Source organism: Entelurus aequoreus, linkage group LG11, assembly GCF_033978785.1.
Source record: "Entelurus aequoreus isolate RoL-2023_Sb linkage group LG11, RoL_Eaeq_v1.1, whole genome shotgun sequence".
In the NCBI taxonomy this organism is placed as follows: Eukaryota; Metazoa; Chordata; class Actinopteri; order Syngnathiformes; family Syngnathidae; genus Entelurus; species Entelurus aequoreus.
The window spans coordinates 59731156-59755393 of NC_084741.1; the positions used below are offsets into that span (position 1 = coordinate 59731156).

Sequence of the window (24238 nt, forward strand, 5' to 3'; positions counted from 1 at the left end):
CTGCGTCTACTTATAAGATGTCTATGGTGTCAACAGTCAGGGAAGTCAACCTTGCTTCTTCTTCGTCTTCTTCGTGTGTAGATGGCCTTTACGTTTAGTACCGCCACCAACTGGTTGGGAGAAGACGTGATCCCGTTCTCTTGCTTTACGGTCGACTTTGCATTGTGAGGCATTTGGAAATAAGGATGAAAGTTCTTTCGTTTTTTTACATTCAAATATAAACGTGTTATACAAAAAAAGAAAAAAATATATGCTATTTTAAGTATGACATTTTAGAGCGTATGTGCACGCATATCATACTGCGCATGTGTAGTTTGGTCGCCATGTTGGAAAGGTAATTACGGTACGCCGTCAGTGACAAAATAATTCTTCTTCTTCATCTTTTTCAGTTTTACGGCAGCTGGCATCCATCTGTGTTGCATTACTGTTATATTCAGTTTCATTTTATGATTGTGTGAATGCTCCAAAGCTTTCACACATATACTTTTCTACACCAAAATTCATCTATTTATTAAACTTCTTCAACTTCTTCTTCTTCTCCAGATTTTGGCGCACTCTACCTTCCACATTTTTCACCCAGTTCAAACCGTTCCAACTTCAAACTGTTCATCTTATTAGGGAATCGCAGGCTTTCCCTTGACAAATTCCAAAAATTCCCAGGTTTTGCAATAATTCCAGGTTTTCCGTGACATTTTTCCCATTCAAAATGAATTGGCCATTTTTCCAACTTCCATCATTTACACATTTTGAACCGATTAAAACCATATTCCACCCATCCTGGACATTCAAACTATTATTTTTCCAAGTTAAAAAAAATTCCAGGAATTCCCGGAATTCCCTTTTTTTCAAACCCTTTTGTGACCCTTTTTTCTGGCGATTATTCCTTCCACATTTTTCAACCCACTTCAACCATTCCACCATCCAAACATTCCTCTTAGTCAGGACAAAAAACGAAGTTGTTTTTCAAACTGGAAAAATTCCCGGTTTTCCCAGAATTCCAGGAATTCCTTAATACAATTTCTCAATTTAAAATGTTACCACTTCAACATTTCTCGACCGATTTGAAAAAAATCCAACACACCAACCATTTAATTCATTCAGACAATTCAATGTTTTTTTTTACCATTTTCAAAAAACTTCCCACTTTTCCCGAATTTCCCAATTTTTGGGGGATTTCCCATTCAAATCAATGGGACATCTTTTTTTTAATTTTTATTTTTTTATTGAACAACAAACATACATTTATAATGCATTCATTTGGGATGTCTGTGGTGATTTCTCTTCCTGATTCGATGACCCGCCCTATATTGCCTCTGATTGGCCTAATCTCAACCAATCGTGACTCATCATACTAGTAAAAAAACAACCAATCATGAATGTTCTTATACGTTCACGCACGTCTTGGAAGGAGGAAGGTAGTAGCCCATGAAAGGGAGTGAGGAGCGGGGGGAGAACAAGAAATACAACAAATAAGCGGCGTTTGGTCATTTTAACGTGAAATAAATTAAATCGATATTACGATATTTTCTTAATTCATATCTTGTTTAAAAATATATCGATATATCTTACAAACTCGATATATCCCAGAACACTTGTTCCCCCCTCTGCCCGATAATTTGCAACATTTACCGACATAAAGCGTTATATTTGTTACAGTTACTTTAATAGCGTACTGTTTTTGTACTTATTTTGATTATTGTTATTTCTCAATTGTTTGTAAATGTTGCAATTTATTAATAAATGTTTATAAAATAAAATAAAAAGTTACTTTAATAGCTATATATGTCTGTCTATCTCTGTTTGTATTATTACTACAGCTATTTCTATGCTTTGTGGTGCATTATAGTTATATATATTCACTATTTGTAATCATTTTAATATGTATAATTATTTGTAATGAAATAAAGGTTCCTTAGCTGTGGATATTCATTGATAAATGTAACACATAAAACACTGCAATGATCGTTTGAAAATGGGCTACGAATAAATGTTATTTTACAAATAAAAAATAGAACTATGGTATTAATTTAACTGACACGTACAGTAGTGTATAGCTGTACTGTATACTTATTGGCGCGCCCCCTGTATGACGTAATCAACACAGTTTGATGTCCCACAGTGCACCGCGGTTTCGTTACCCGGATGTCAGCACACATGGGCTGCCGACCAGTGGCTGTTTACAATCTTCATTTTCAAACTAAACTCAGTTTAATTTGAACTAGAAGGTTATCCGATTTATTATGAAAGTAAAAGTTCTCTCGAGGAATCCGGACGACTACGTCCGGGAAACCAAACTCGATATTCAGCGTGGTAAGTATCGTTTAGCCTGGCTAGCCTTGCCAGTTTAGTTAGTTATGCTAACAACACTGAGTTTATTAGCACATGTGCCATATTAATGTCTTTACCCAAAGTAATGCAAGTTAGAGTTGAAAAGTTGGCCGAATAGCCAAGAGACATATAGTTATCATAACGCATACGCTGCAAAGAACATATTTTAATGCTAAATGTGTAACCTCACAACTAACACCACCATAAATATAACATACATCCATAAACGTGGACGCATGTGAAAAACTGCAATATATTTATCTGTACAGTAATCTATTTATTTATTTATATATATATTTTTATATTATATATATATATATATATTTATATATATTTTTTAATTTATATATGCACCTTATTGCTTTTTTATCCTGCACTACCATGAGCTTATGTAACGAAATTTCGTTCTTATCTGTGCCGTAAAGTTCAAATTTGAATGACAATTTAAAGGAAGTCTAAGTCTAGTCTAAGTATCTTTCCATACAAGAGCTATAGTACATGTTGCTTTTTGCACATGCGTTTTTGCAGATGAGTAACCGTGTTCCAAAGGTTGCACCACACATATCTAGTCATACTGTTTGCATTGTCTATTTAAAACACTTTAAAAAGCATGTGCGTCAACAGATATGCAATGTAAAGAACATGTTTTGTATATGGTTAGACCTGAAATACAATCCTTATGAATAGAGATGTCCGATAATGGCTTTTTTGCCGATATTCCGATATTGTCCAACTCTTAAAGGCCTACTGAAATTAAATTTTCTTATTTAAACGGGGATAGCAGATCCATTCTATGTGTCATACTTGATCATTTCGCGATATTGCCATATTTTTGCTGAAAGGATTTAGTAGAGAACATCGACGATAAAGGTCGCAACTTTTGGTCGCTGATTAAAAAAAGCCTTGCCTGTACCGGAAGTAGCGTGACATCACAGGTTGAAGAGCTCCTCACATCTGCACATTGTTTTCAATCATGGACGCCAGCAGCGTGAGCGATTCGGACCGAGAAAGCGACGATTACCCCATTAATTTGAGCGAGGATGAAAGATTTGTGGATGAGGAAAGTGAAAGTGAAGGATTAGAGGGAAGTGGAAGCGATTCAGATAGGGAAGATGCTGTGAGAGGCGGGTGGGACCTGATATTCAGCTGGGAATGACTAAAACAGTAAATAAACACAAGACATATATATACTCTATTAGCCACAACAAAACCAGGCTTATATTTAATATGCCACAAATTAATCGCGCATAACAAACACCTCCCCCCTCCCGTCCATATAACCCACCAATACAACTCAAACACCCGCACAACACTCTCAATCCCACAGCCCAAAGTACCGTTCACTTCCGCAAAGTTCATACAGCTTATATATTTCCCCAAAGTTACGGACGTGTCATGCACATAGCGGCACGCACGGACGGGCAAGCGATCAAATATTTGGAAGCCAAAGCTGTACTCACGGTAGCGCGTCTGCTATCCAACTCAAAGTCCTCCTGGTTGTGTTGCTACAGCCAGCCGCTAATACAACGATCCCACCTACAGCTTTCTTCTTTGCTGTCTTCATTGTCCATTAAACAAATTGCAAAAGATTCACCAACACAGATGTCCAGACTACTGTGGAATTTTGCGATGAAAACAGAGCTGTTTGTATTGGGACACAATGGTGTACCAATACTTACGCACACTCCGTGACATCACGCGCAAACGTCATCATACCGAGACGTTTTCAGCCGGATATTTCCCGGGAAATTTAAAATTGCACTTTATAAGTTAACCCGACCGTATTGGCATGTGTTGCAATGTTAAGATTTCATCATTGATATATAAACTATCAGACTGCATGGTCGGTAGTAGTGGGTTTCAGTAGGCCTTTAATTACCGATTCCGATATCAACCGGTACCGATATATACAGTCGTGGAATTGACACATTATTATGCCTAATTTTGTTGTGATGCCCCGCTGGATGCATTAAACAATGTAACAAGGTTTTCCAAAATAAATCAACTCAAGTTATGGAAAAAAAATGCCAACATGGCACTGCCATATTTATTATTGAAGGCACCAAGTGCATTATTTTTTTTAACATGCCTCAAAACAGCAGCTTGGAATTTGGGACATGCTCTCACTGAGAGAGCATGAGGAGGTTGAGGTGGGCGGAGTTGAGTTGGAGGGGTAGGAGGTAGCGGGGGGTGTATATTGTAGCGTCCCGGAAGAGTTAGTGCTGCAAGGGGTTCTGGGTATTTGTTCTGTTGTGTTTATGTTGTGTTACGGTGCGGATGTTCTCCCGAAATGTGTTTGTTGTTCTTGTTTGGTGTGGGTTCACAGTGTGGCGCACATTTGTAACAGTGTTAAAGTTGTTTATACAGGCACCCTCAGTGTGACCTGTGTGGCTGTTGACCAAGTATGCCTTGCGTTCACTTGTGTGTGTGAAAAGCCGTAGATATTATGTGATTGGGTCGGCACACAAAGGCAGTGCCTTTAAGGTACGCCCCCAATATTGTTGTCTGGGTGGAAATCGGGGGAAATTCGGGAGAATGGTTGCCCCTGGAGATTTTCGGGAGGGGCACTGAAATACGGCAGTCTACCGGGAAAATCGGGAAGGTTGGCAAGTATGACTGGGGGACGCAACTGCTCTGTACTTCTACCTACGTCCGTGTACCACTCCGTACAGCGGCGTTTTAAAAAGTCATAAATTTTACTTTTTGAAACCGATAACGATAATTTCCGATATTATATTTTGAAGCATTTATCGGCCGATAATATCGGCAGTCCGATATTATCGGACATCTCTACTTATGGATGTTTTTTGCTAAGATATATGTAATATTGTCCATGCAATTAGCGATAATATACTATTTGTAAATGTTTGATCAATGTATTTTGTATCAAGTCCCCAGAAACTATGACCCTACACTTCACCCATTTGAGGTGTGCAGAGAATACACCCGGGCCCTTAATGCCACCAAGCTGGATAGGGTGTTTGCGAAACCTTTTCTGGCATCATTGGATGGACACAGAGATGGGGTGAACTGCATGGCCAAGCACACCAGCAGCCTTTCCATGCTGCTATCTGGCTCGTGCGATGGGGAGGTAACGTCTTACTATATATATATATGTATATTTTTTTTAATATGATCCAGTAGGGCTGGACGATATGGACAATAAAGTAAATCTCGATATATTTTTACTTAAACTCGATATTCGATATATATCTCGATATATTTTCCAGGTGAAAATATACATATAAAGATATTCATTTTTGAAATTGAAGTGAATGACAACTGTACTGTAAACAGTCAGGGGCACTTTTATTAGCCCAATTAGTAAAGATGGGTATTAACAGCTCAGAAAATAAACTGTTTAAGTAGCACAGAATTACATAACATAAATAAAATAGAAAAACAAAGAATGTATAAATAAAATAGAAACATATTCTTTCTACATAAAATACATAACACAGCTGTGCAAATAATACAAAATGTATCAAAGTCAGATAAAAAATACATTTGCAGGCAGGCACTTTTTAATTCCCAGTCGACGATGTAATGGACTGTCACACACGTACGGTTCTGTGGTCCTACTAGACCACACGTCTGTGGTCAGCGCCAAGTAAGTGACCTGACTTAATTGTGCGACTATGAACTTGTTGTTTCAAAATGATTCAACTATTCAATGTCAAAATATAAAGAGTAAAAATAATGAACAAAATGTCAGCTACTGTCTTGTTGTAAAACACCAATGAAAATCAAATGTAGCGTTTGGATAGGCTGTACTGTAGCAAAAGTCATCACATGTCCACAATCATGTGTGTTTTTAAATGTGTATTCCACGTCTTCCATGTCGAGAGCAGTTTTAATTCGGGTTACATGGTAAACAACTCAAATGTTAGCCATTGTTTTATCCAGACGCATGCATTTGCCCAAATGTGGCTAAGTAGACGCATTGTGGGTTTCCTGGATGTCGTCTACATCGCTAAAAGAAAAATCTAAGGAAGAGAATCCCTCTGCCATCTTCCACTAGTTTTTTTAATGGTAAATGGGTCATACTTGTATGGCGCTTTTCTACCTTTTTTTAAGGAACTCAAAGCGCTTTGACACTATTTTCCACATTCACCCATTCACACACACATTCACACACTGATGGTGGGAGCTGCCATGCACAGCGCTAACCAGGCCCATCAGGAGCAAGGGTGAAGTGTCTTACTCAAGGACACAACGGACATGACTAGGATGGTAGAAGGTGGGGATTGAACCAGCAACCCTCAGATTGCTGGCACGGCCACTCTCCCAACTTCGCCACACCGTCCCCTATATATATAAATCGCCCGCTTGAAAATTCCCTCTTCTCTTCTACAACTCTCGTCGTCATTTGCGATGTCTGTTGTGATTTCGCTTCGTGGTTCCATACCATACCATACCAACTTTTGACCCGCCCTATGTTGCCTCTGATTGGCTTAATCCCAACCAATCGTGACTCATCATAGTAAACAACCAACTCATCATGGGTGTTCTTATACATGCAAGCACGTCTTGGAAGGAGGAAGGGAAGGGGTTTAGTAGCTCGTGGAATGGAGTGGGGGAGAACAAGGAACACAACAAATAAGCGGCGTTTGGTCATTTTAACGTGAAATAAATTATATCGATATTACGATATTTTCTTCATTCATATCTTGTTTAAAAATATATCGATATATCGTACAAACTCGATATATCGCCCAGCCCTATGATCCTGTTTGTTGTGTGGTAAATCTTCGAACATGTGACAAATAGACGATAAAGGTTATTTTGTCGTCCTCAGGTTAAAGTGTGGAACCTTGCCAAACGTGAATGCATACGCACACTCCAAGCCCATGAAGGTTTTGTCCGGGGAATTGTTGTACGCTTCTGTGGGACTTCCTTCTTCACGGTGACTGGTGCCGTCATCATACTTACGATGAATGTTTCATGTTTTTATGATTTGTGGATTTCAGGCCTGACGTATATTGTTTTTGTAATAGGTCGGTGATGACAAAACAGTCAAACAATGGAAAATGGACACCCCGGGTTATGGCGAAGCAGAGGAGCCAATTAACACAATATTGGGCAAGGTATGTTAAGTAGTAACCTGTTATATCGTACTAGACCAGGTACTAAGTGTAAGGTTAATAAAATTATGTTCTCACTATGGTGAAAATAAGTGCCTGTCTATTACAGACAGTCTTTACTGGGATTGACCATCACCGGGAGGAAGGTGTATTTGCAACCTGTGGCCAGCAGGTGGACATCTGGGATGAGCAAAGAAGCAGCCCCATCCGTTCTTTCACCTGGGGAGTAGACAGCTTCAGCGCTGTCCGTTTCAACCCTGTGGAGGTGAGTCGCTGACACAATATGTGTGTAGATTGGATTTAGGATTCTGTCCTTGGGGATCTAACAATACCAGTTTGATCGAAATATAAGACAATCCCAAATATATACTATTTTCATGGCCCTTTTTGGTTGGGGAACAAAATTTGAAATAGCAACTGTACAATGAAAAAAAGCACATGTTTTATTTGTTTGACAGTTATTTTAAGACTGATGTGTTATTGATCACGTCCGTTGCTGTTTGCTAACTTCCCCAATCTTTATGGCTTTGCTTACACATGTGGTTCTGGTTCAGTACTCTGGTCGTGACCAAAAGTTAAAGAAAAACAATTTAGTGTTCATACTGGTATTTTTTTTATCATCGAACCAAAGCCTGTGCAGAAACATAAATTATGTATGGCATACATCATGTGTATTAACTCAGTTGGCAAACAGCTGGGTTCTCGAAAATAGTACCTCAGCATAAATATGTAGTCTGAAGTCCCACACAATGGTGTCATCCAGTCATAATCGTATTAAAAAAGTACATGAACCCGATTGGTTAGACCAGGTATTTTACTGTAATACAATCTCTTCTTCGTATAGACAATGTGTAGAAACAGTGTAGCACAGTACCTATAACACAATATACTGTATAAAGCTCAGCATAATTCTCTAAAATGTTTAAAAACTGCAAATATTGAAGTGTTTTAGGGTGAATGTTATGTAAATACATTATAAAGTTATCAAGTATGACCTCACTTCAATTGCCAGATCGTACTGACAAACAATTACATTTTTGGTAAGGACGATTTTATTTGGTTAGCATTGTTCAAGTGACACAACTGTCCAAGTTGGTTTGGTTGACTGGTACACAGGTGGGAATATTACGAAACAACCACAATTTAGCGTTTAAAATTATGTTAGTGTTACAATTGTATGACTGTAATGACTTTGACATGATTTTTTTTTTCAGACTCATCTTCTTGCAAGTTGTTCTTCAGACAGAAGCATTGTGCTCTATGACATGAGAGAAGCAGCACCCCTTAAAAAGGTACGCACATAATTTTATTTCTGAAGTTTTTTATCTTTGTTGTCCTATATTAGGATATTTATACATGTTTATCATCTCTAGGTCATCATGACAATGAGGAGCAACACATTATGCTGGAACCCAATGGAGGCATATAACTTCACTTGTTGTAATGAAGACTATAAGTGAGTGAAATGTTTACTAATGCCTCCCATGTCCGTGTAGAAAAAAATGTCAGTTCTATTCTAATCAGAAGTTTACACTCATTATGCAAATAATTGTCATATCAATTTTGGGCACTTAGTGATTTAATTTATCCTTGGAATGGATTATATATTCAATGTCCAATATTCATCTTCAATTGATTTGTTTTAAAGAAGAATCTGGTGTACAAGTTCCAATTTATTTAGGAATTTTCTCTAATTTACATAGGGCCAAAATTATACATGAGGTTGGGTTTTTGAAAAGCCATTCCAGAAACTTAATTTTAACCTTCTTTACAGTTATGATGTGTGTCAGGTGTAGGGCTGGGCAATTTTGGCAAACATCAAAACCACGAATAAAGGTGCTGATTGGAACATCCTCACAGCAACATTTTTCAAAGCAAAAAATATAACAAGAATACCACCGGCTGGCTTATGTTACCATTAGTAGTTTAATAGAACACATTTGTTTGACAATTCTATATATTTTTAATAATTAAAACGTTTATGTAATGAAAAATGTTACCAGCCTAAAATGATTGTTGTTTACAGCTGTCACTCACTCTGTCTCGTCAACATGTACGTGCAGGGAGCGTGTGTACAAATACAAAAGCAGTCCAAGAGACGCAACAAACAATTTGTAGTCACGTTTTTGTTATGATAGAATATACCCGAGTGCAGCTGGGATAGGCTTCAGCCCCCCTGCAATCTCGAAAGGGACAAGCGGTAAAAAATGGATAGATGGATGGACAGCTAACGCTAGCTATCCATATTGCGTCATTACGTACGAGAAGCCGTGAGAGAGCGGGATAATGTGTAAAATACATTGGAAAGTTGGCACCCTCTAGGCATCTGTGTAAATGTTGCAAACAGCCCCTTTAATTGAACTTTCTACTTTGACTGAAGTTAATGCAATGATATTCCACTCTCAAGTTCATCTCAGTTTATTTTCTAAATATTTGTATAGTTTTGAAGCAAATAACTAAAAAAGAACATGCACAGAATGAACAATTAAGGGCTATTTATTGAAACAATGTGATTTAGCTATAATAGGGGTTGGCAACCTTTACCACTCAAAGAGCCATTTTGGCAAGTTTCACAAATTGAAGAAAATAATGGGAGCCACAAAAAAATTTTTTAATTTAAAATGAAAAACACCGCATATAAAGCTTTAATTGCTTTGTGCTATGTTAACCAGGGGTCTCAGACACACGCACCAGCACGCACTTTAATATGGAAATTTGATGTCAGTGCGGCCCGCGAGATTTGAATCAATGGCGCTTGATAGCGTCATACTTGCCAACCCTCTCATTATTTCCGGGAGACTCCCGAATATCAGGGAGTGATGGCACTGCTTTTGGTGCCCTCTACAGCCTACCCAAACAGTGTACCTGCTCGGCCACATGTAGAATGCAGCTTCAGCTTGCTCACGTGAGTGACAGCAAGGCGTACTAGCTCAGCAGCCACACAGCTTACACTGACGGTAGCCGTACCGTATAAAACAACTTTAACACTGTTACGTTACAAATATGCGCCACACTATGAACCCACACCAAAAAAGAATGACAAACACATTTCTGGAGAACATCTGCACTGTAACACAACATAAACACAACACAATAAATACCCAGAATCCCATGCAGCACTAACTCTTCCGTTTATGTTGTGTTACGGTGGGATGTCCTCCAGAAATGTGTTTTTCATTCTTTTTTGGTGTGGGTTCACAGTGTGGCGCATATTTGTAACGTAACAGTGTTAAAGTTGTTTTATACGGTACGGCTACCGTCAGTGTAAGCTGTGTGGCTGATGACTAAGTATGCTTTGCTGTCTCCTACGTGTGCAAGTAAAAGTTACATACAACATGTGGCCGGGCTGGCACGCTGTTTGTAAATGCTATAGAGGACAATTACTGCAGTGCAATTAGGGCACGCCCTTAATTTAGTAAGTAGAGTGAAAATAGGATTATATTAGCCCTGGGAGTTATCTAGGAGAGGCACTGAGATCCATAAGTCTCCTGGGAAAATCGGGGGGGTCGGCAAGTATGCAGCTGAGCCGCATCAGAGTGGTCAAAGAGCCGCATGCGGCTCTGGAGCCGCGGGTTGCCGACCCCTGAGCTAGAATGAAAATGTTTTTGGGGGAAAAAAGAAATTTTCCTTCAAAATAAGAAAATGAAAAAACTTGTATTTCTTTCATGGAAAATAATTTTAAATACTATGGAAGGGCTGCACGATTATGAGAAAAAAACTTCAGATTTTTCTGCCAGAAATTATGATAGCGATTCTTATTGCAATTTTTAGATTTTATTTATTTACATGTTTAAAACTGCTAAAATAATGAGTAAAGAAAGTCATGTTATTTTTAGACTTGTCAAACAATATATTACTAACTCAAGGTGCCACACATAACGATATACAATAATCTGCTTTTAAAAATATTTTTAGTTTGTGTGCAACATTCATATTTGCTTACATTGTCTTTGGCTTTGTGTTGTAGCCTCATGGTCATAAGGCTACCCGTTTTGAACTAAGTTGGCTGGTCTCATCTGTGTCACTTTCAGCCATTTTACACTGTCACCATCAAAACTTTTTGCAGATACTGTACAGTAATACTGTACATAGAAATGTAAAATATGAACATTTCATATCATTGTTATTATTATTGCGGTATTGTTGAATGTACTCAAAAAGTACGTACACACACTGAAATTCTTTGACAAAGTTATTTTTTTTATACCTAAAATAAATATGTTTGTTTTTTTAATTTTATGTTTCAATTGCTAAGCTTTTTTGGTTTTAAATATTGGGTTGTACTGTAGCTTTTTAAAATTTATTTAAATTAAAAGTGTGTAACAAATAAAAGCATGCAATTATTATTTATTATTTTGGGTGGCCGTTGTCGTTCTACTGTGTTCAGCGGCACATACAGCTTGTCGGTTCAATGTATACAATTGAGTAACTTAGTTGCTCAAACTTTGATGTGTTCGTATAGGTTTAGTTTGGGGTATGTCGTTTCTTCATGGGGAAACACGTTCATTTATCTTGTTTTCATGTTAACATTTAAAGCAGCGAGCTGGTGCCAGTCAGTCTGTAATACTAACCGTCTGGAGTTTTACCACGGTTATCAGTATAACCGTTTAGCGTTTACATCCCTACCTGTACGGTAATACAACACAAGAGGTGTCTGTTATTAGCGCACTGACTGCATCTCCTGCAGCGCACACAAACTTGCTGTTTCTTGTAACAACTTTTGATCGGCCAGCAGGCCAAAGGTGTGAAGCTCTACAATTCTGATTCAAAAACAGAGAAGGTTATTAAGGTATAAGTGAGAATTTTCTGTGTTGCTCATGAACATGGGATGCAAGATAACTTCATGCTTCCCAAGACAGATACCGAGTTTGTCTATTATTTTTTAAATTTAGAATCAGCTGTAGCTTTTGAACAAATGGAGGGAAGATGATGTACGATGAGTGTATGCAAAATTCTGAACTGTACATTGATAAACCCTTTTTATTGGAATTAAAAAATGTTTACATTTTAGATTGGTTAAAACGAATGTCAGCGACTCAGCCCTGTTGTGTCTGTCTCCCCAGTCTTTACACATATGACATGAGATTCTTACACCAGCCGACCACAGTGCACTTGGACCACGTGTCTGCAGTGCTAGATGTCGACTATTCCCCCACTGGCAGAGAGTTTGTGTCTGCCAGTTTTGACAAGAGCATCCGCATCTTCCCCAAGGACAGAGGACATAGTAGGTCAGTACCATCCTGCATGAACTTGTCAGAAATGGCATTTAAAGGTACAGCGTTCTGTCGCCGCTTAGCGGTTCACTTACTGCGATCTCTTTGCGTCGCAGATTTTAAAGTGTTTTATTAGCTTAGGAAGTTTTTGTAAGACTGTGTGGAATGTGGAGGGCTTTAAATGCATGTAATATTAATAAATCATAAAATAAATAGCGTCTCTACTTTGGGAAAATGTATCTACCATGCTGGGAGTAAGGAACGTAACCCCCGCGAGAATTAAGGGAACACTGTAAAACATGATAAGGTATGGAACATTCATAGATAGTAATTGATCATTGAAGATTCATAGATTCATTAAAGAGCCATCATTTAAATGTTTGTTTTTTCCATAGTCATCCAGAGACACATTATGAACAAGCACATTAGAATAGAATTGTAATTGAATATGTACGATACAGTTCAACATAGTTCCAAAATAATGAATGCTGTCGTTCTGTACTGAGAGTTGATAGCGAATACCAATTTCCAACTCTTGTCCCTAGCTGGGCTTTTGAAAAAATTCTTAATAAACCATACAAACAAGCAATATACTAAAATATCACGCAGTGAAATAAATTACAAAATACAAGGCAAGCCCTAAAAAAGCAAGTACTACCAGGGCCAAGTCAATGTGTACAGTTAATTAATTGATTGGAAAAAAAAATTCTGCCTCGTAGTTATTTAGATTGCGTTTAAACATTGCTGTACCCCTCTTTTTAACATCTACTAAAGGCACTTTTAACTTTCCTTTTGCAATCAGGGAGGTGTACCACACCAAACGTATGCAGCACGTCATCTGCATAAAGTGGTCAGCAGATAACCGCTACATTTTGAGCGGGTCGGATGAAATGAATATCCGACTGTGGAAAGCAAATGCATCTGAGAAATTGGGAGTGGTAAGTACAACCTTAAATTAATCTTTTCCACTTTGACAACGGCAACACCACCGATACAACGTTTTTACTTAGAGGGGTCCCATTATGCAAAACCAACTTTGTCTTACCAGTTGGCACCTGTTTTTGTGTATTAGGCTCCCCCTAAGTCCCAAAAATGTTAAATCAAAACCGGCATGGCGAAATATTTGTAAACCAATCTTGCTGTCTTTCATACTTTAACATGAGCAATTTGGAATTTGAGTAGCTAGTGATGTACTGTATTTGTCGCTAGTTATTTCAGCGGATATCGCTACGTATGGTCAAGTTTTACCCAAAGAGATTTGCGTGAGTCTGATGTTGTAGTCAATAAGTTCCTTCTTTTTCACTATCCTCTCGTTGTGGGAGAGACTGTCTCATACATGCACATGCATCCGCCGCTGCTGCCATTTCTAATACAAAGTAGCGCATATTTAAAACTTATATTTGTAAGTAGACTCGATAGGGAAGCTCTAAGAACTACAACATGGTGGATGGAGTGGAGACAGAGTGGAGGTGAATCATGTTCATAAAATCACCCACAAAACGGCGCATCCTGAAGAGATGGTCAGAAAGCGGTAGGAAGATGGTCTGTAAAACAAAATCTGTGCAAAATTTTGACCAAAGAACCACCATTACATGTTTTGTAGGAACGATGTGTTTTAAATATAGAAAAAGTGAAGGTTGGGACATCTGCCTAAGAAAGTACACTAAACACTTTTACACTAAATAGTCAACAGCTTAATCTTTGTCAAATGTCAGACATATGTCATCCTCCTCAAATTTATTACCTGACTCATCAGATTGTTGCTTTTGCCAGAACACCCACCTTGGCAGTGGGTGACATTGTTAGGATTTGCCAAATATCCTGATTTAGAGCAGGATCCCTCACTTAAGTAAAATGTACCAGCTGGAGTAGTAGGAACTCTTCCAAGACCTCATATTTTTTGTAACACTTTTACACAGGCAGAAAGAAAGTAGGACCCCGAGTTTAATTCTGTGCTCAACTATTAAATTAAACCCCTTCAAGAAGCTGAGCTATGTTCTAGTGCTCCAAATATCAGTTATGGCTAAATAATAAAGATCAATGGTGTGCTGCCCTCATTTCAAACAGCCATCTTTCATTCCGAATCAGAGTCAGTTCTGCTTATTCTCCTAATGCTGCTTCCGATTGCAAAATGGGCTCACTTGGCACTTGTTTTACTGTCGCTGTGGAAGAAAAGATTTATTTGCAAGCATTGCACTTAAAGAGATCAGACGGGGCCTGCTCCTATCAGCAGTTTAAATTGGCCAATCACTTAAAACGGCCGCTTGCTACATAATGAAACATTAACAATCAAGTTGGACTGAAAGTATCTTTCATTATCAAGAAATAGTGAAATGCTGCATCACAGACTTGTCTTATAGTTGCAGCATTTCACTTTTTTTCTTTGGAAACTTTTCATTTAACGTTCAATATTCTATGCGATGCAAGTTTGCTCTTAAACTAATACATTTTAAGAATTCCTTTCAACAAACTATTGAAGAATGTAGGAGCCACACGTGCTATTCTAAGTTGTTCATGTATGTGATTGACCACCTGAGCACTGCACTGTGGGTGTGTTGTTTTCATTTTAGTAAGCGCATACATACACCTGCAGTGCGGGGGCATGGATAATGAGGGGTGAGCTTGGGGGAAAAACTTTTTGTTAATAGTCTTTTACGTCATTTACCGTCTTCTACGTCGTTAGTCTTTTCCATCATTTTGGCATATTGGGAAATTTGGTCATTTTCATCATTCATCAATTTATCAGTAAGTGCCTGTTTCTATTTCATTTCAAACGGAGCAATAAACATCCTACATGTACATATACGATCAGTCTGATGAGTAATCAATGTCATCCACCCCTTTGTCACCCCTGTCTTAGCTTCTCTTTGGAAAAACTTGTGAATTTGTACGCCGCAATGAAGAAGATAAAGCCACTAAATAGTTAAAAATAGTTGAATTTGGTGACAAGAAACTGTTGCACATCTGTTTGTAATTCAGAGCAATTTTCTCCATAGGAAATCAAAATAATGTGCCCTGGGGTGAAACTGTCAATATCCTTAAACCGCTAACTACACAAACATTTTAACAAAAATTGTAAGACATAGTCCTCCCAGCATGCATTTGGGTCTTCTTGGAAAGCCTCACCATGGAGGCCTCGCCACTCAGCTCTCTTTTTATCAGAACTGGCCGGTACAGGGATGGCATTACTACAGAGGCTTGTGGATTTTACACTACAGCCACTCTTAACCTCCTGAGAACCATAATCTCAGATTTGTAGTTGCTAATTCTCATTCCAGAAACAGGACACTCTGGACCGCATCAGCTGCTAAATAGCAGAGTTGAGATCCTAAGGCCCTCCAATCTAGACACCTTTAATGCCTTGGCTGCCCCTCAAAATCCTGCCCATAAAAATGGTGAATATAACTGGTGACAAATGGCAGCCTTAGTATTTGTCAATGTTTACCGTGAACAGACATAGACAAAAACATTGCAATATTACTGTTCGCGACTTCCAGGCAAAGGAAAATACACATGTTCACCATGACACATGTCACAACATTCATCTTCCCCTAACCTCTCATGTGTATTTATCATCTTTATCATCTCATCTTTATCATCTCACATTCTTCTCGCAATACCCCAGGTTGAGGCCCGTCTTTCTTTGGGAATGAAACTTTCCAAAAAGCCAAAGAAAAAAGCAAAACACATGTGGGGGTTCATCCTTTTGCTGAATATCTTGTTAAGTTTTCTGATTTGAACTTGATAGATTTGTGCAATTGTAGAGACATACTGTAGTTATGGTTGAATTCAAAGTTGTATATCCTTCAGGGTGTGTGACCTTTTGATATTTTGAAAAATTCTGCTCAAGAACAGCTTCCCTGGTCTGTCCTAGCGCTACTGATTCAAAAACAAACATACTCCTTTTTTTGTTTTGTCTTAATTTTATTGGACTTTTTAGAATAAACATTTGTGCAAAGATTTGATAAAAATGTAAAGGTATCTTAATTGAAATAGTGAAAAACTTAACAGAAATAAATAAAATTGTATTTTGTTAAAAAAAAATAATTAAAAAGCGTGCTCGTGGGAACGTAAATTTTTTCTCCCTCCCTTTTAGTACGCTACTTCTGATGAGGGTGCTTCTTTACCAAAGTACCATACTTATTTTTTCCTAGATAAATTGTCCACTTCAGCCATATTTTCTTTTATATTTCTTTCCTCAAATGTAATATGAGTCATTTTCTCTAAGTTCTATGTTTTCTTTATACTGTCACAACCGCAGATTCCAAAGAGACGGTTCAAGTCTAGATTAGTGTCTTTTGATGACTTGTGTAGAAGCTGTAAAAAGCACCATAGCCAAATATCGATCCTCTGTCCATACTACTGACTGTGTTCCATGTACATAGTCACACATGTCATTGGAATATATATACACAGTCATTGTCAAAAGTTTACATACACTTGTAAAGAACATAATGTCATGGCTGTCTTGAGTTTCCAATAATTTCTGCAACTTTTATTTATTTGTTATAGAGTGATTGGAGCACATACTTGTTGGTCACAAAAAACATGTTTGGTTCTTTTATGAATTTATTATGGGTCTACTGAAAATGTGACCAAATCTGCTGGGTCAAAAGTATACATACAGCAATGTCCCTTGGCAAGTTGCACTGCAATAAGGCGCTTTTGGTAGCCATCCACAAGCTTCTGGCAAGTTTCTGATTTAATTTTTGACCACCCCTCTTGACAAAATTGGTGCAGTTCAGCTAAATTTGTTGGTTTTCTGACATGGATTTGTTTCTTCAGCATTGTCCACACCAGGGGTCACCAACCTTTTTGAAACCAAGGGCTACTTCTTGGATACTGATTAATGCGAAGGGCTACCAGTTAGATACACACTTAAATAAATTGCCAGAAGTAGCCAATTTGCTCAATTTACCTTTAACTCTGTTATTATTAATAATTAATGATATTTATCTTTGTGGAAACACTGATCATCTTAATGATTTCTCACAATAAATATATGTAGAAACAGATAAATATCAATATGCAACACTTTATTTTTATATTTTCTCTAAGTGCACATTTTTCAATTTGAACATTTTCAAATGATCACTTCTAAGACAGTCTTGTGAAATCACAATATCCCATTTTAACTAGCTAGCCACTAACATTTTTTAACAAATCATGAATTACTTTGCACCATGTTTGTACAAATAACTCATGTAAAATACAAAAGTAAACTCTCAAATTTTTAAATCATGTCACACTTTGAACTGGACACCAAATCTGTTATCTGTTTCTTTGTCAGTTAGTGGGAAGCCTGGCATTGCATGCTGTTAACTAGTGTGTTGTACTCTGGTGTGTAACTTGACACTGCAACTCTGAGTGAGTCTTGCAGATGTGCATCAGTGAGGCGTGTTCTGTGTTTGTTCTTGATGAAGTTCATGTCAGAAAAGGCTGATTCACAAAGATAAGATTTTTCCTCATTGTTTGCGGAACCTTCTTAATCTTTTGGACATATTTTCACAGCAATCTGGCCTTAAGCTTAATTATGATAAATGGAAAATGTTAAGGATCGGAAATCTAAAGGGAACGTCCTTTCGAATGGAATGCAAAGTGCCTGTTTTGTGGACAGATGGACCAGTTAACATACTTGGTGTTGTTGTCCCAGAAAATCTGGAAGATCTAGGCTCAGTAAATTATGATAATCGACTAAGAAAGCTGGACAAAATTATGCAATTATGGAAAGGGAAATCCCTAACCTTGTATGGTAAAATGTCTATTGCCAACTCGTTAATTATTCCTCAATTTATTTATTTGTTTTTGTCATTACCAGCTCCATCACAAAACTTTTTTAAGATTTATGAGCGGAGGGTCTTCGATTTTGTCTGGAACGGCAAACCAGAAAAGATTAAAAGAAAGGTTTTGTACAAAGAGTATGAATATGGGGGCCTGAAACTTCTCAACCTTGAAGCTATGTGTCTGTCTTTAAAAGCATCAATTGTTCCAAAGATGTATTTAAACATTGAGTGGTACACAAATGTCCTGTTGGACAAAAAACATGTACTGTATCAAAAGAAATTGTATCCTTTTTTACAAGTGATCCCCTCCCAGAGAGTCTGCTGGGAAACATAAAGGAAACAATCCACTCATAGTGGTGTTTTCAATTTTATGTGCCAGAAAAAAGAGACGATATTTTGCAGCAGTTAATATGGATGAACTCTAATATTGTAATAGATGGAAAGCCTTTCTTTTGGAAAAATATGTTTGAAAGAGGAATCATTTTTGTCAATGATATTATCAATGAGAATGGTAAAATTATGAAGTATGATGAATTTAGAGCTATGTATGGTGATGCTTGCTCAAGCTTTTCATTTTATCAACTAACTGGAGTAATTGGGAAAAGATGGAAACAAATAATTAATTATGGAACTACTAAATTATTAGTTTGTAAACCTCTAATAAGAAATTCTAGTTGGCAAAAAGGAACTAAAATAAATAGAAAAATATATAATTTTTATTTAATAAAGAAATCTTGGAAGGCTGCCTCATACAACACAAATGGAAAATGGGAGGACTTTTTTGACTGCCCGTTGCCATGGGATGCCATATTCAAACTAATCTATAAAACCACTATCGATGTGCAAAATCGTTATTTTCAAATTAAAATTATTTATAACTTCTTACCCACAGGGAAAATGTTAAAATTATGGAATATGACAGAGTCAGATGATTGCCGATTTTGTTGTAAGGAGCCTGAATCCACCCTGCATTTGTTTTGGTATTGTCATATTGTGTCTTTGTTTTGGGTGGAAGTTGAAAAAATGTGTTTAAGGATTGGTTTGTTTATGAAGCTTAATGTGGTTTCTGTTATTTTAGGAGAGTTCATTGACAATCATGATTTAGTCAATTTAATTATAGTACTCGGTGAAATGTTTATTTTTAAGGCCAAAAACAGATATTCACTTAGTATTACTTTCTTTAAAACATTTATTCAGTATTTTCTAACTTTAGAAAGTTACATTGTTGAAAACGATAATGATGCCAAAAAACATTAAAAAAAAAGATGAGAAGTCCTCAAAGGCTTATTTTGAAAGTATAATTATGTTTATAGATTATATGATATCTGTTGTTGTGTTCCCTAATTTGAGTGACCTGGACATAATCTGGACTGTACATAAATGCTTATTTTGAAAATGTAATTTTGTTTGTAAATTATATGCAATCTGTTGTGTTCCCTAATTTTTTTCTGTGTACATGAATGAAGGTGTGTGTTGCTGAGTCCGACTTGGACATTATCTGGACTGGGCCTGGTTTAAAAAACCCTTTAAACAAATCTAATTTCATTGACAACCTGGTCTGTTGAAGATAAGGCCCTTTTTTAAAAATAAAATAAATTAAGATAAATAAATAAAAAACATTTTCTTGGATAAAAAATAAAGTAAAACAATATAAAAATAATTACATAAAAAATGGTAATTAATAAAAATGTTAGTGGACCAGCAGCCTATACAATCATGTGTGCTTCAGGGACTGTGTCCCTTGCAGATGTGTTGTCTATGTTGTGGTAACCAGAATTTTGGTAGCAGAAAGAAATAACCCCTTTTGTGTGAGTGGGTGTGGATGAGTGTGCATGGGGGAGGTTGTTTGGGTTGATGCACTGATTGAAAGTGTATCTTGTGTTTTTTCTATGTAGATTTAATTTAAAAAAAAAAAAAAAAAAGTTTTATTTTTATTTTTTTAGAACAGGCCCGCGGGCGACTCATCTGGTCCTTACGGGCGACCTGGTGCACGCGGGCACCGCGTTGGTGACCCCTGCTATACACATACAAACTGAGCAGCACGACACAAGAAGCTAACCGCTAAAGAGTCAATGTAAAGTAAAAGTGATCAATCCAAATACCGATACCATCGGTACTTAGTGTAGTACTAGTATAAAACGATACAAAAGTGATTAGATCCATTTTTTTTTTCTTGTTTTTATTATTACAAAATAATTTTTGGTTCATTTTTGTTATGGTTCACAGTCAGTCTCTGGATACAGGAAGGCTTTGAGGGTCAAAACCCAATTATTTACCGTATTTTTCGGACCATAGAGTGCACCGGATTGAAAAGGGCACTGCCGATGAGCGGGTCTATTCAGGTCTTTTTTCATACAGCCATGTGTAATGTTCTATATTCTCATTGGAACATTTAAAGTTTTGGTGTTGTTTACTGGCGTATCTCTTATGTGTGACTGACATCTACTGGTCACACTTATCATTACACCATGTACCAAATATAATAGCTTCAAGGTGAGTAAGCACAACCAGCATGATGCCGTACATTAGGCGCACCGGGTTATAAGGCGCACTGTCCATTTTTGAGAAAATTTAAGGATTTTAAGTGGCCTTACAGTCTGAAAAATACGGTAAATAAGAGGTATTAGTAGTTTTTGCTTTTATTGAGCAAAGTTTATTGAAAAAAAATTGTTTGGAGCATTTAATACCAAAAATGTAATGCATCATCTGATTTACAACAATACTAACAAGTTCTGAATTTAATAGGATTCGCTTAAAGCTTTATTTTAAAAAAGTGTTTTGTTTACTTTAGTACATTTTTGTCTGTGTTTTTGTGCTGTACTGTGTACTCAAATCCAACTCACCAGTCTCCCCCCCCCCCCAATGACTTGTAGCTGCCCCCCCGGGAGGAGGCGGCCACCAACTACCGGCAAAAGCTGACAGAGAAGTACAAGGAGTTCCCGCAGATCAGACGTATCGCTCGTCACCGACATCTCCCCAAGCCCCTCTTCCACGAGTCTAAGGAGCTGAGGATAATGAAGGAGGCTCGCCGCAAAAAGTATGTTTTCATTGTCTGTCCTATTTCATAGTAATAATTTGCGACAATGACACACGTTCACGTGCAAATTGTGACCTGGGGCTGCTGCCAGGTTACGTCTGACCTTTAGTTGTCCCACTCGCATCATGGAAAATCACCCTGATGGTGCTCCCCTTCCATGACATGTTCTCAATAAGCAGTACATACTCATTCACTGTTGGATGCTGGATTGATTGTCCCACTTCAACCTGCTGCCACTGAGTCATAGCACTGTGTACTTGCCCCAACACCCACCAACCCCTTTTTTTAACCAGCACTATCATCACACGTCAGACCTGCATGTTGACTGTGAATTATTTACTTTGTATGTTTTATGTGTTATTATCACGGCACATTAGTGTCGCTGGTGAGTTAGGTGTTTGATCAATCAGTCTCCTTCCTGTTTGCTCACTCCCATCACCAATCACTCATCCATAAAATGGTCCCAAGCAGCTTGTTCTTTTTGTTTGTTTTTTTACTCATTCTTTTTTCTTTGTTGTCTTTTAGGGAGCGGAATGTCCGGATGCACAGCAAACCAGGAAGTGTACCTGTGCTGTCTGAGAAGGAGAAACATGTTGTGGCTGTGGTCCAATGAAACAAAATATGCAATCTGTGTAGGTGCATCACACATACACAATGTGTGATCAGACAACTATCAATTCACTTTAGTGGACACTTTTTTGTTGTTGAACAAGTCAAATATTCATATTCTGCTTTAAAAAAGTAATTTTATAAACTGTCCCTTTTAAAGTGAACATCTTCCTATCAGGGTACTGTTGAAATATGACATCAATAAATGGATGCTATTTCAAACCTACAAAGATGAATATGTATGATAGAGACCTCCTAGCAAAAATAAAGAAAATGCCAAATGCCACATAGTTTCACAAATGTTTAACTGTCTACTGCTGTTAAGATCTCAGTGAATAAGTCTTTAATTGAATAAGATAATTTGTGATTGGCCCCATCTGTAATTTAGCTGTATTTGATTTAAACCCTTCAGCTGCGTGTTGTTGGACACGGTACTAATTTACTTATGAGTCTTTATAAGCTATATCCTCTATCTTCTTAATGTAGTCCTTTAAATCCTCTCAACACTTACCTGAGCCAGCTTAAGGCCAGCGTACAGGTATCATGGCTCTTGTTTAGTCAATGTATCAATCCATCCATCCATCCATTTTCTACCGCTTATTCCCTTCGGGGTCGCGGGGGCGCTGGAGGCGCTGGAGCCTATCTCAGCTACAATCGGGCGGAAGGCGGGGTACACCCAGGACAAGTCGCCACCTCATCACAGGGCCAACACACCATTTACACTCACATTCTCACACTAGGGCCCATTTTAGTATTGCCAATCAACCTATCCCCAGGTGCATGTCTTTGGAGGTGGGAGAAAGCCGGAGTACCCGGAGGGAACCCACGCAGTCACGGGGAGAACATGCAAACTCCACACAGAAAGATCCCGAGCTCGGGATTGAACTCAGGACTACTCAGGACCTTCGTATTGTGAGGCACATGCACTAACTCAATGTATCAATGTCATTTTAAATACAGCATCAATTGAATACGATTTGATTACCGGTAACCATATTTTGGAAGCAAATGTTAAAATGCCACTACTCACAAAAAGGTTGTTTATTGGGTGAAATTTCGGGATATTGAATACATGATAACCTACAGGTGAATTTGATATGACTTTTGAACATTTGAACGCACATGTCTAACTGACTTGTTCTCTAACAAGGAGCCTTGTTCTCTGACAAGGAGCTGAAGAGCAAGATACATAAGTTTGTGTGTGAGCCATGAATTGATCAATACATTTCCGAGTTGAACTAAATTTGGCAATTCAAAAATAAATTTAAACATCATGCTGGTAATATTCTGACTTAATGACTCTTAAAGACAACACCTAACACCTGATCAACAGTACCTCACCATAGAAAGGCTTCTAACAGAATGCTCTGTGGCAAGTGGCCACTGAGCTTCAAGTGTAACATTGTTATGTCAAATAGATTTTAAATTTAAAGAAAAAAAACTAAGAATAGAAAAAAGTTAATTGTCAATTCTACTAATACAGTAGTATTTCAATTTACGAGCTTAATTGGTTCTTTGACGCAGCTCTCAACTCAAAACCCTCGTATCTCAAATCGTCTCCCATTTGAATTTACATCAGAAACAGCACAGTTTTAACATGTAACATGCCTTTTAAAAATAAAAATTAAATTGTAGATAAGAAATACATTATTGTAAAAAAAACAACAATATAATTACTACAAACAACTACAGTATCAAGTATGGTAATGTAATAATAATGTACAACATTTACCTCGGAGAGTGGACTTCTACGATATCTCCTCCACCGCCTGTCCATCAAACATCAGGAGCTCTTTGATATGTTCACTGAAAATTGTCTGCCATTTAAATATAAAAGTGCTGCGCTCGAATTGCTTCATCAAGTTGCCGACCCTCTGTCGTGTTTTTGACAATTCCTTTCTCAATAAATATCATCCACTTCTTCTCAGCACTGTCCTTCACACTCTGTTTCTTCCTTCCGTGGTTGGTAAAGTTATGTCCATCTCTTGTTTTAAGCTAATGCTAGCGAATAAGACCAGGGGTTCACTGTGACACAACTAACATTTTTGTTTGCAACTTAAAGCATAACAATTATCTCAAAACACTTTTATGTTGAGGTACCACCGTACTTTAGCCTTTTTTTAAACTCTATTTTTATCCCTCCCGACAACATTATTCCTCTCTTCCACAGCTTCCAATGCAATC

At 37.6% G+C, this 24238-nt stretch overlaps 1 protein-coding gene across 1 annotated transcript; it reads left to right on the forward strand.

Annotated features, from left to right (window-relative positions):
- The first annotated feature begins 2100 nt into the window (after nucleotides 1-2100).
- Nucleotides 2101-23970, forward strand: dcaf13 (ddb1 and cul4 associated factor 13). The gene is made up of 11 exons (XM_062064328.1): nucleotides 2101-2310; nucleotides 5220-5419; nucleotides 7127-7234; nucleotides 7326-7415; nucleotides 7522-7677; nucleotides 8627-8704; nucleotides 8786-8868; nucleotides 12476-12640; nucleotides 13428-13563; nucleotides 21282-21445; nucleotides 21971-23970. Exons 1-11 carry the CDS (start codon nucleotides 2241-2243, stop codon nucleotides 22056-22058), a joined length of 1338 nt encoding a protein of 445 aa, XP_061920312.1. The 5' UTR covers nucleotides 2101-2240; the 3' UTR covers nucleotides 22059-23970.
- Nucleotides 23971-24238: the final 268 nt, after the last annotated feature.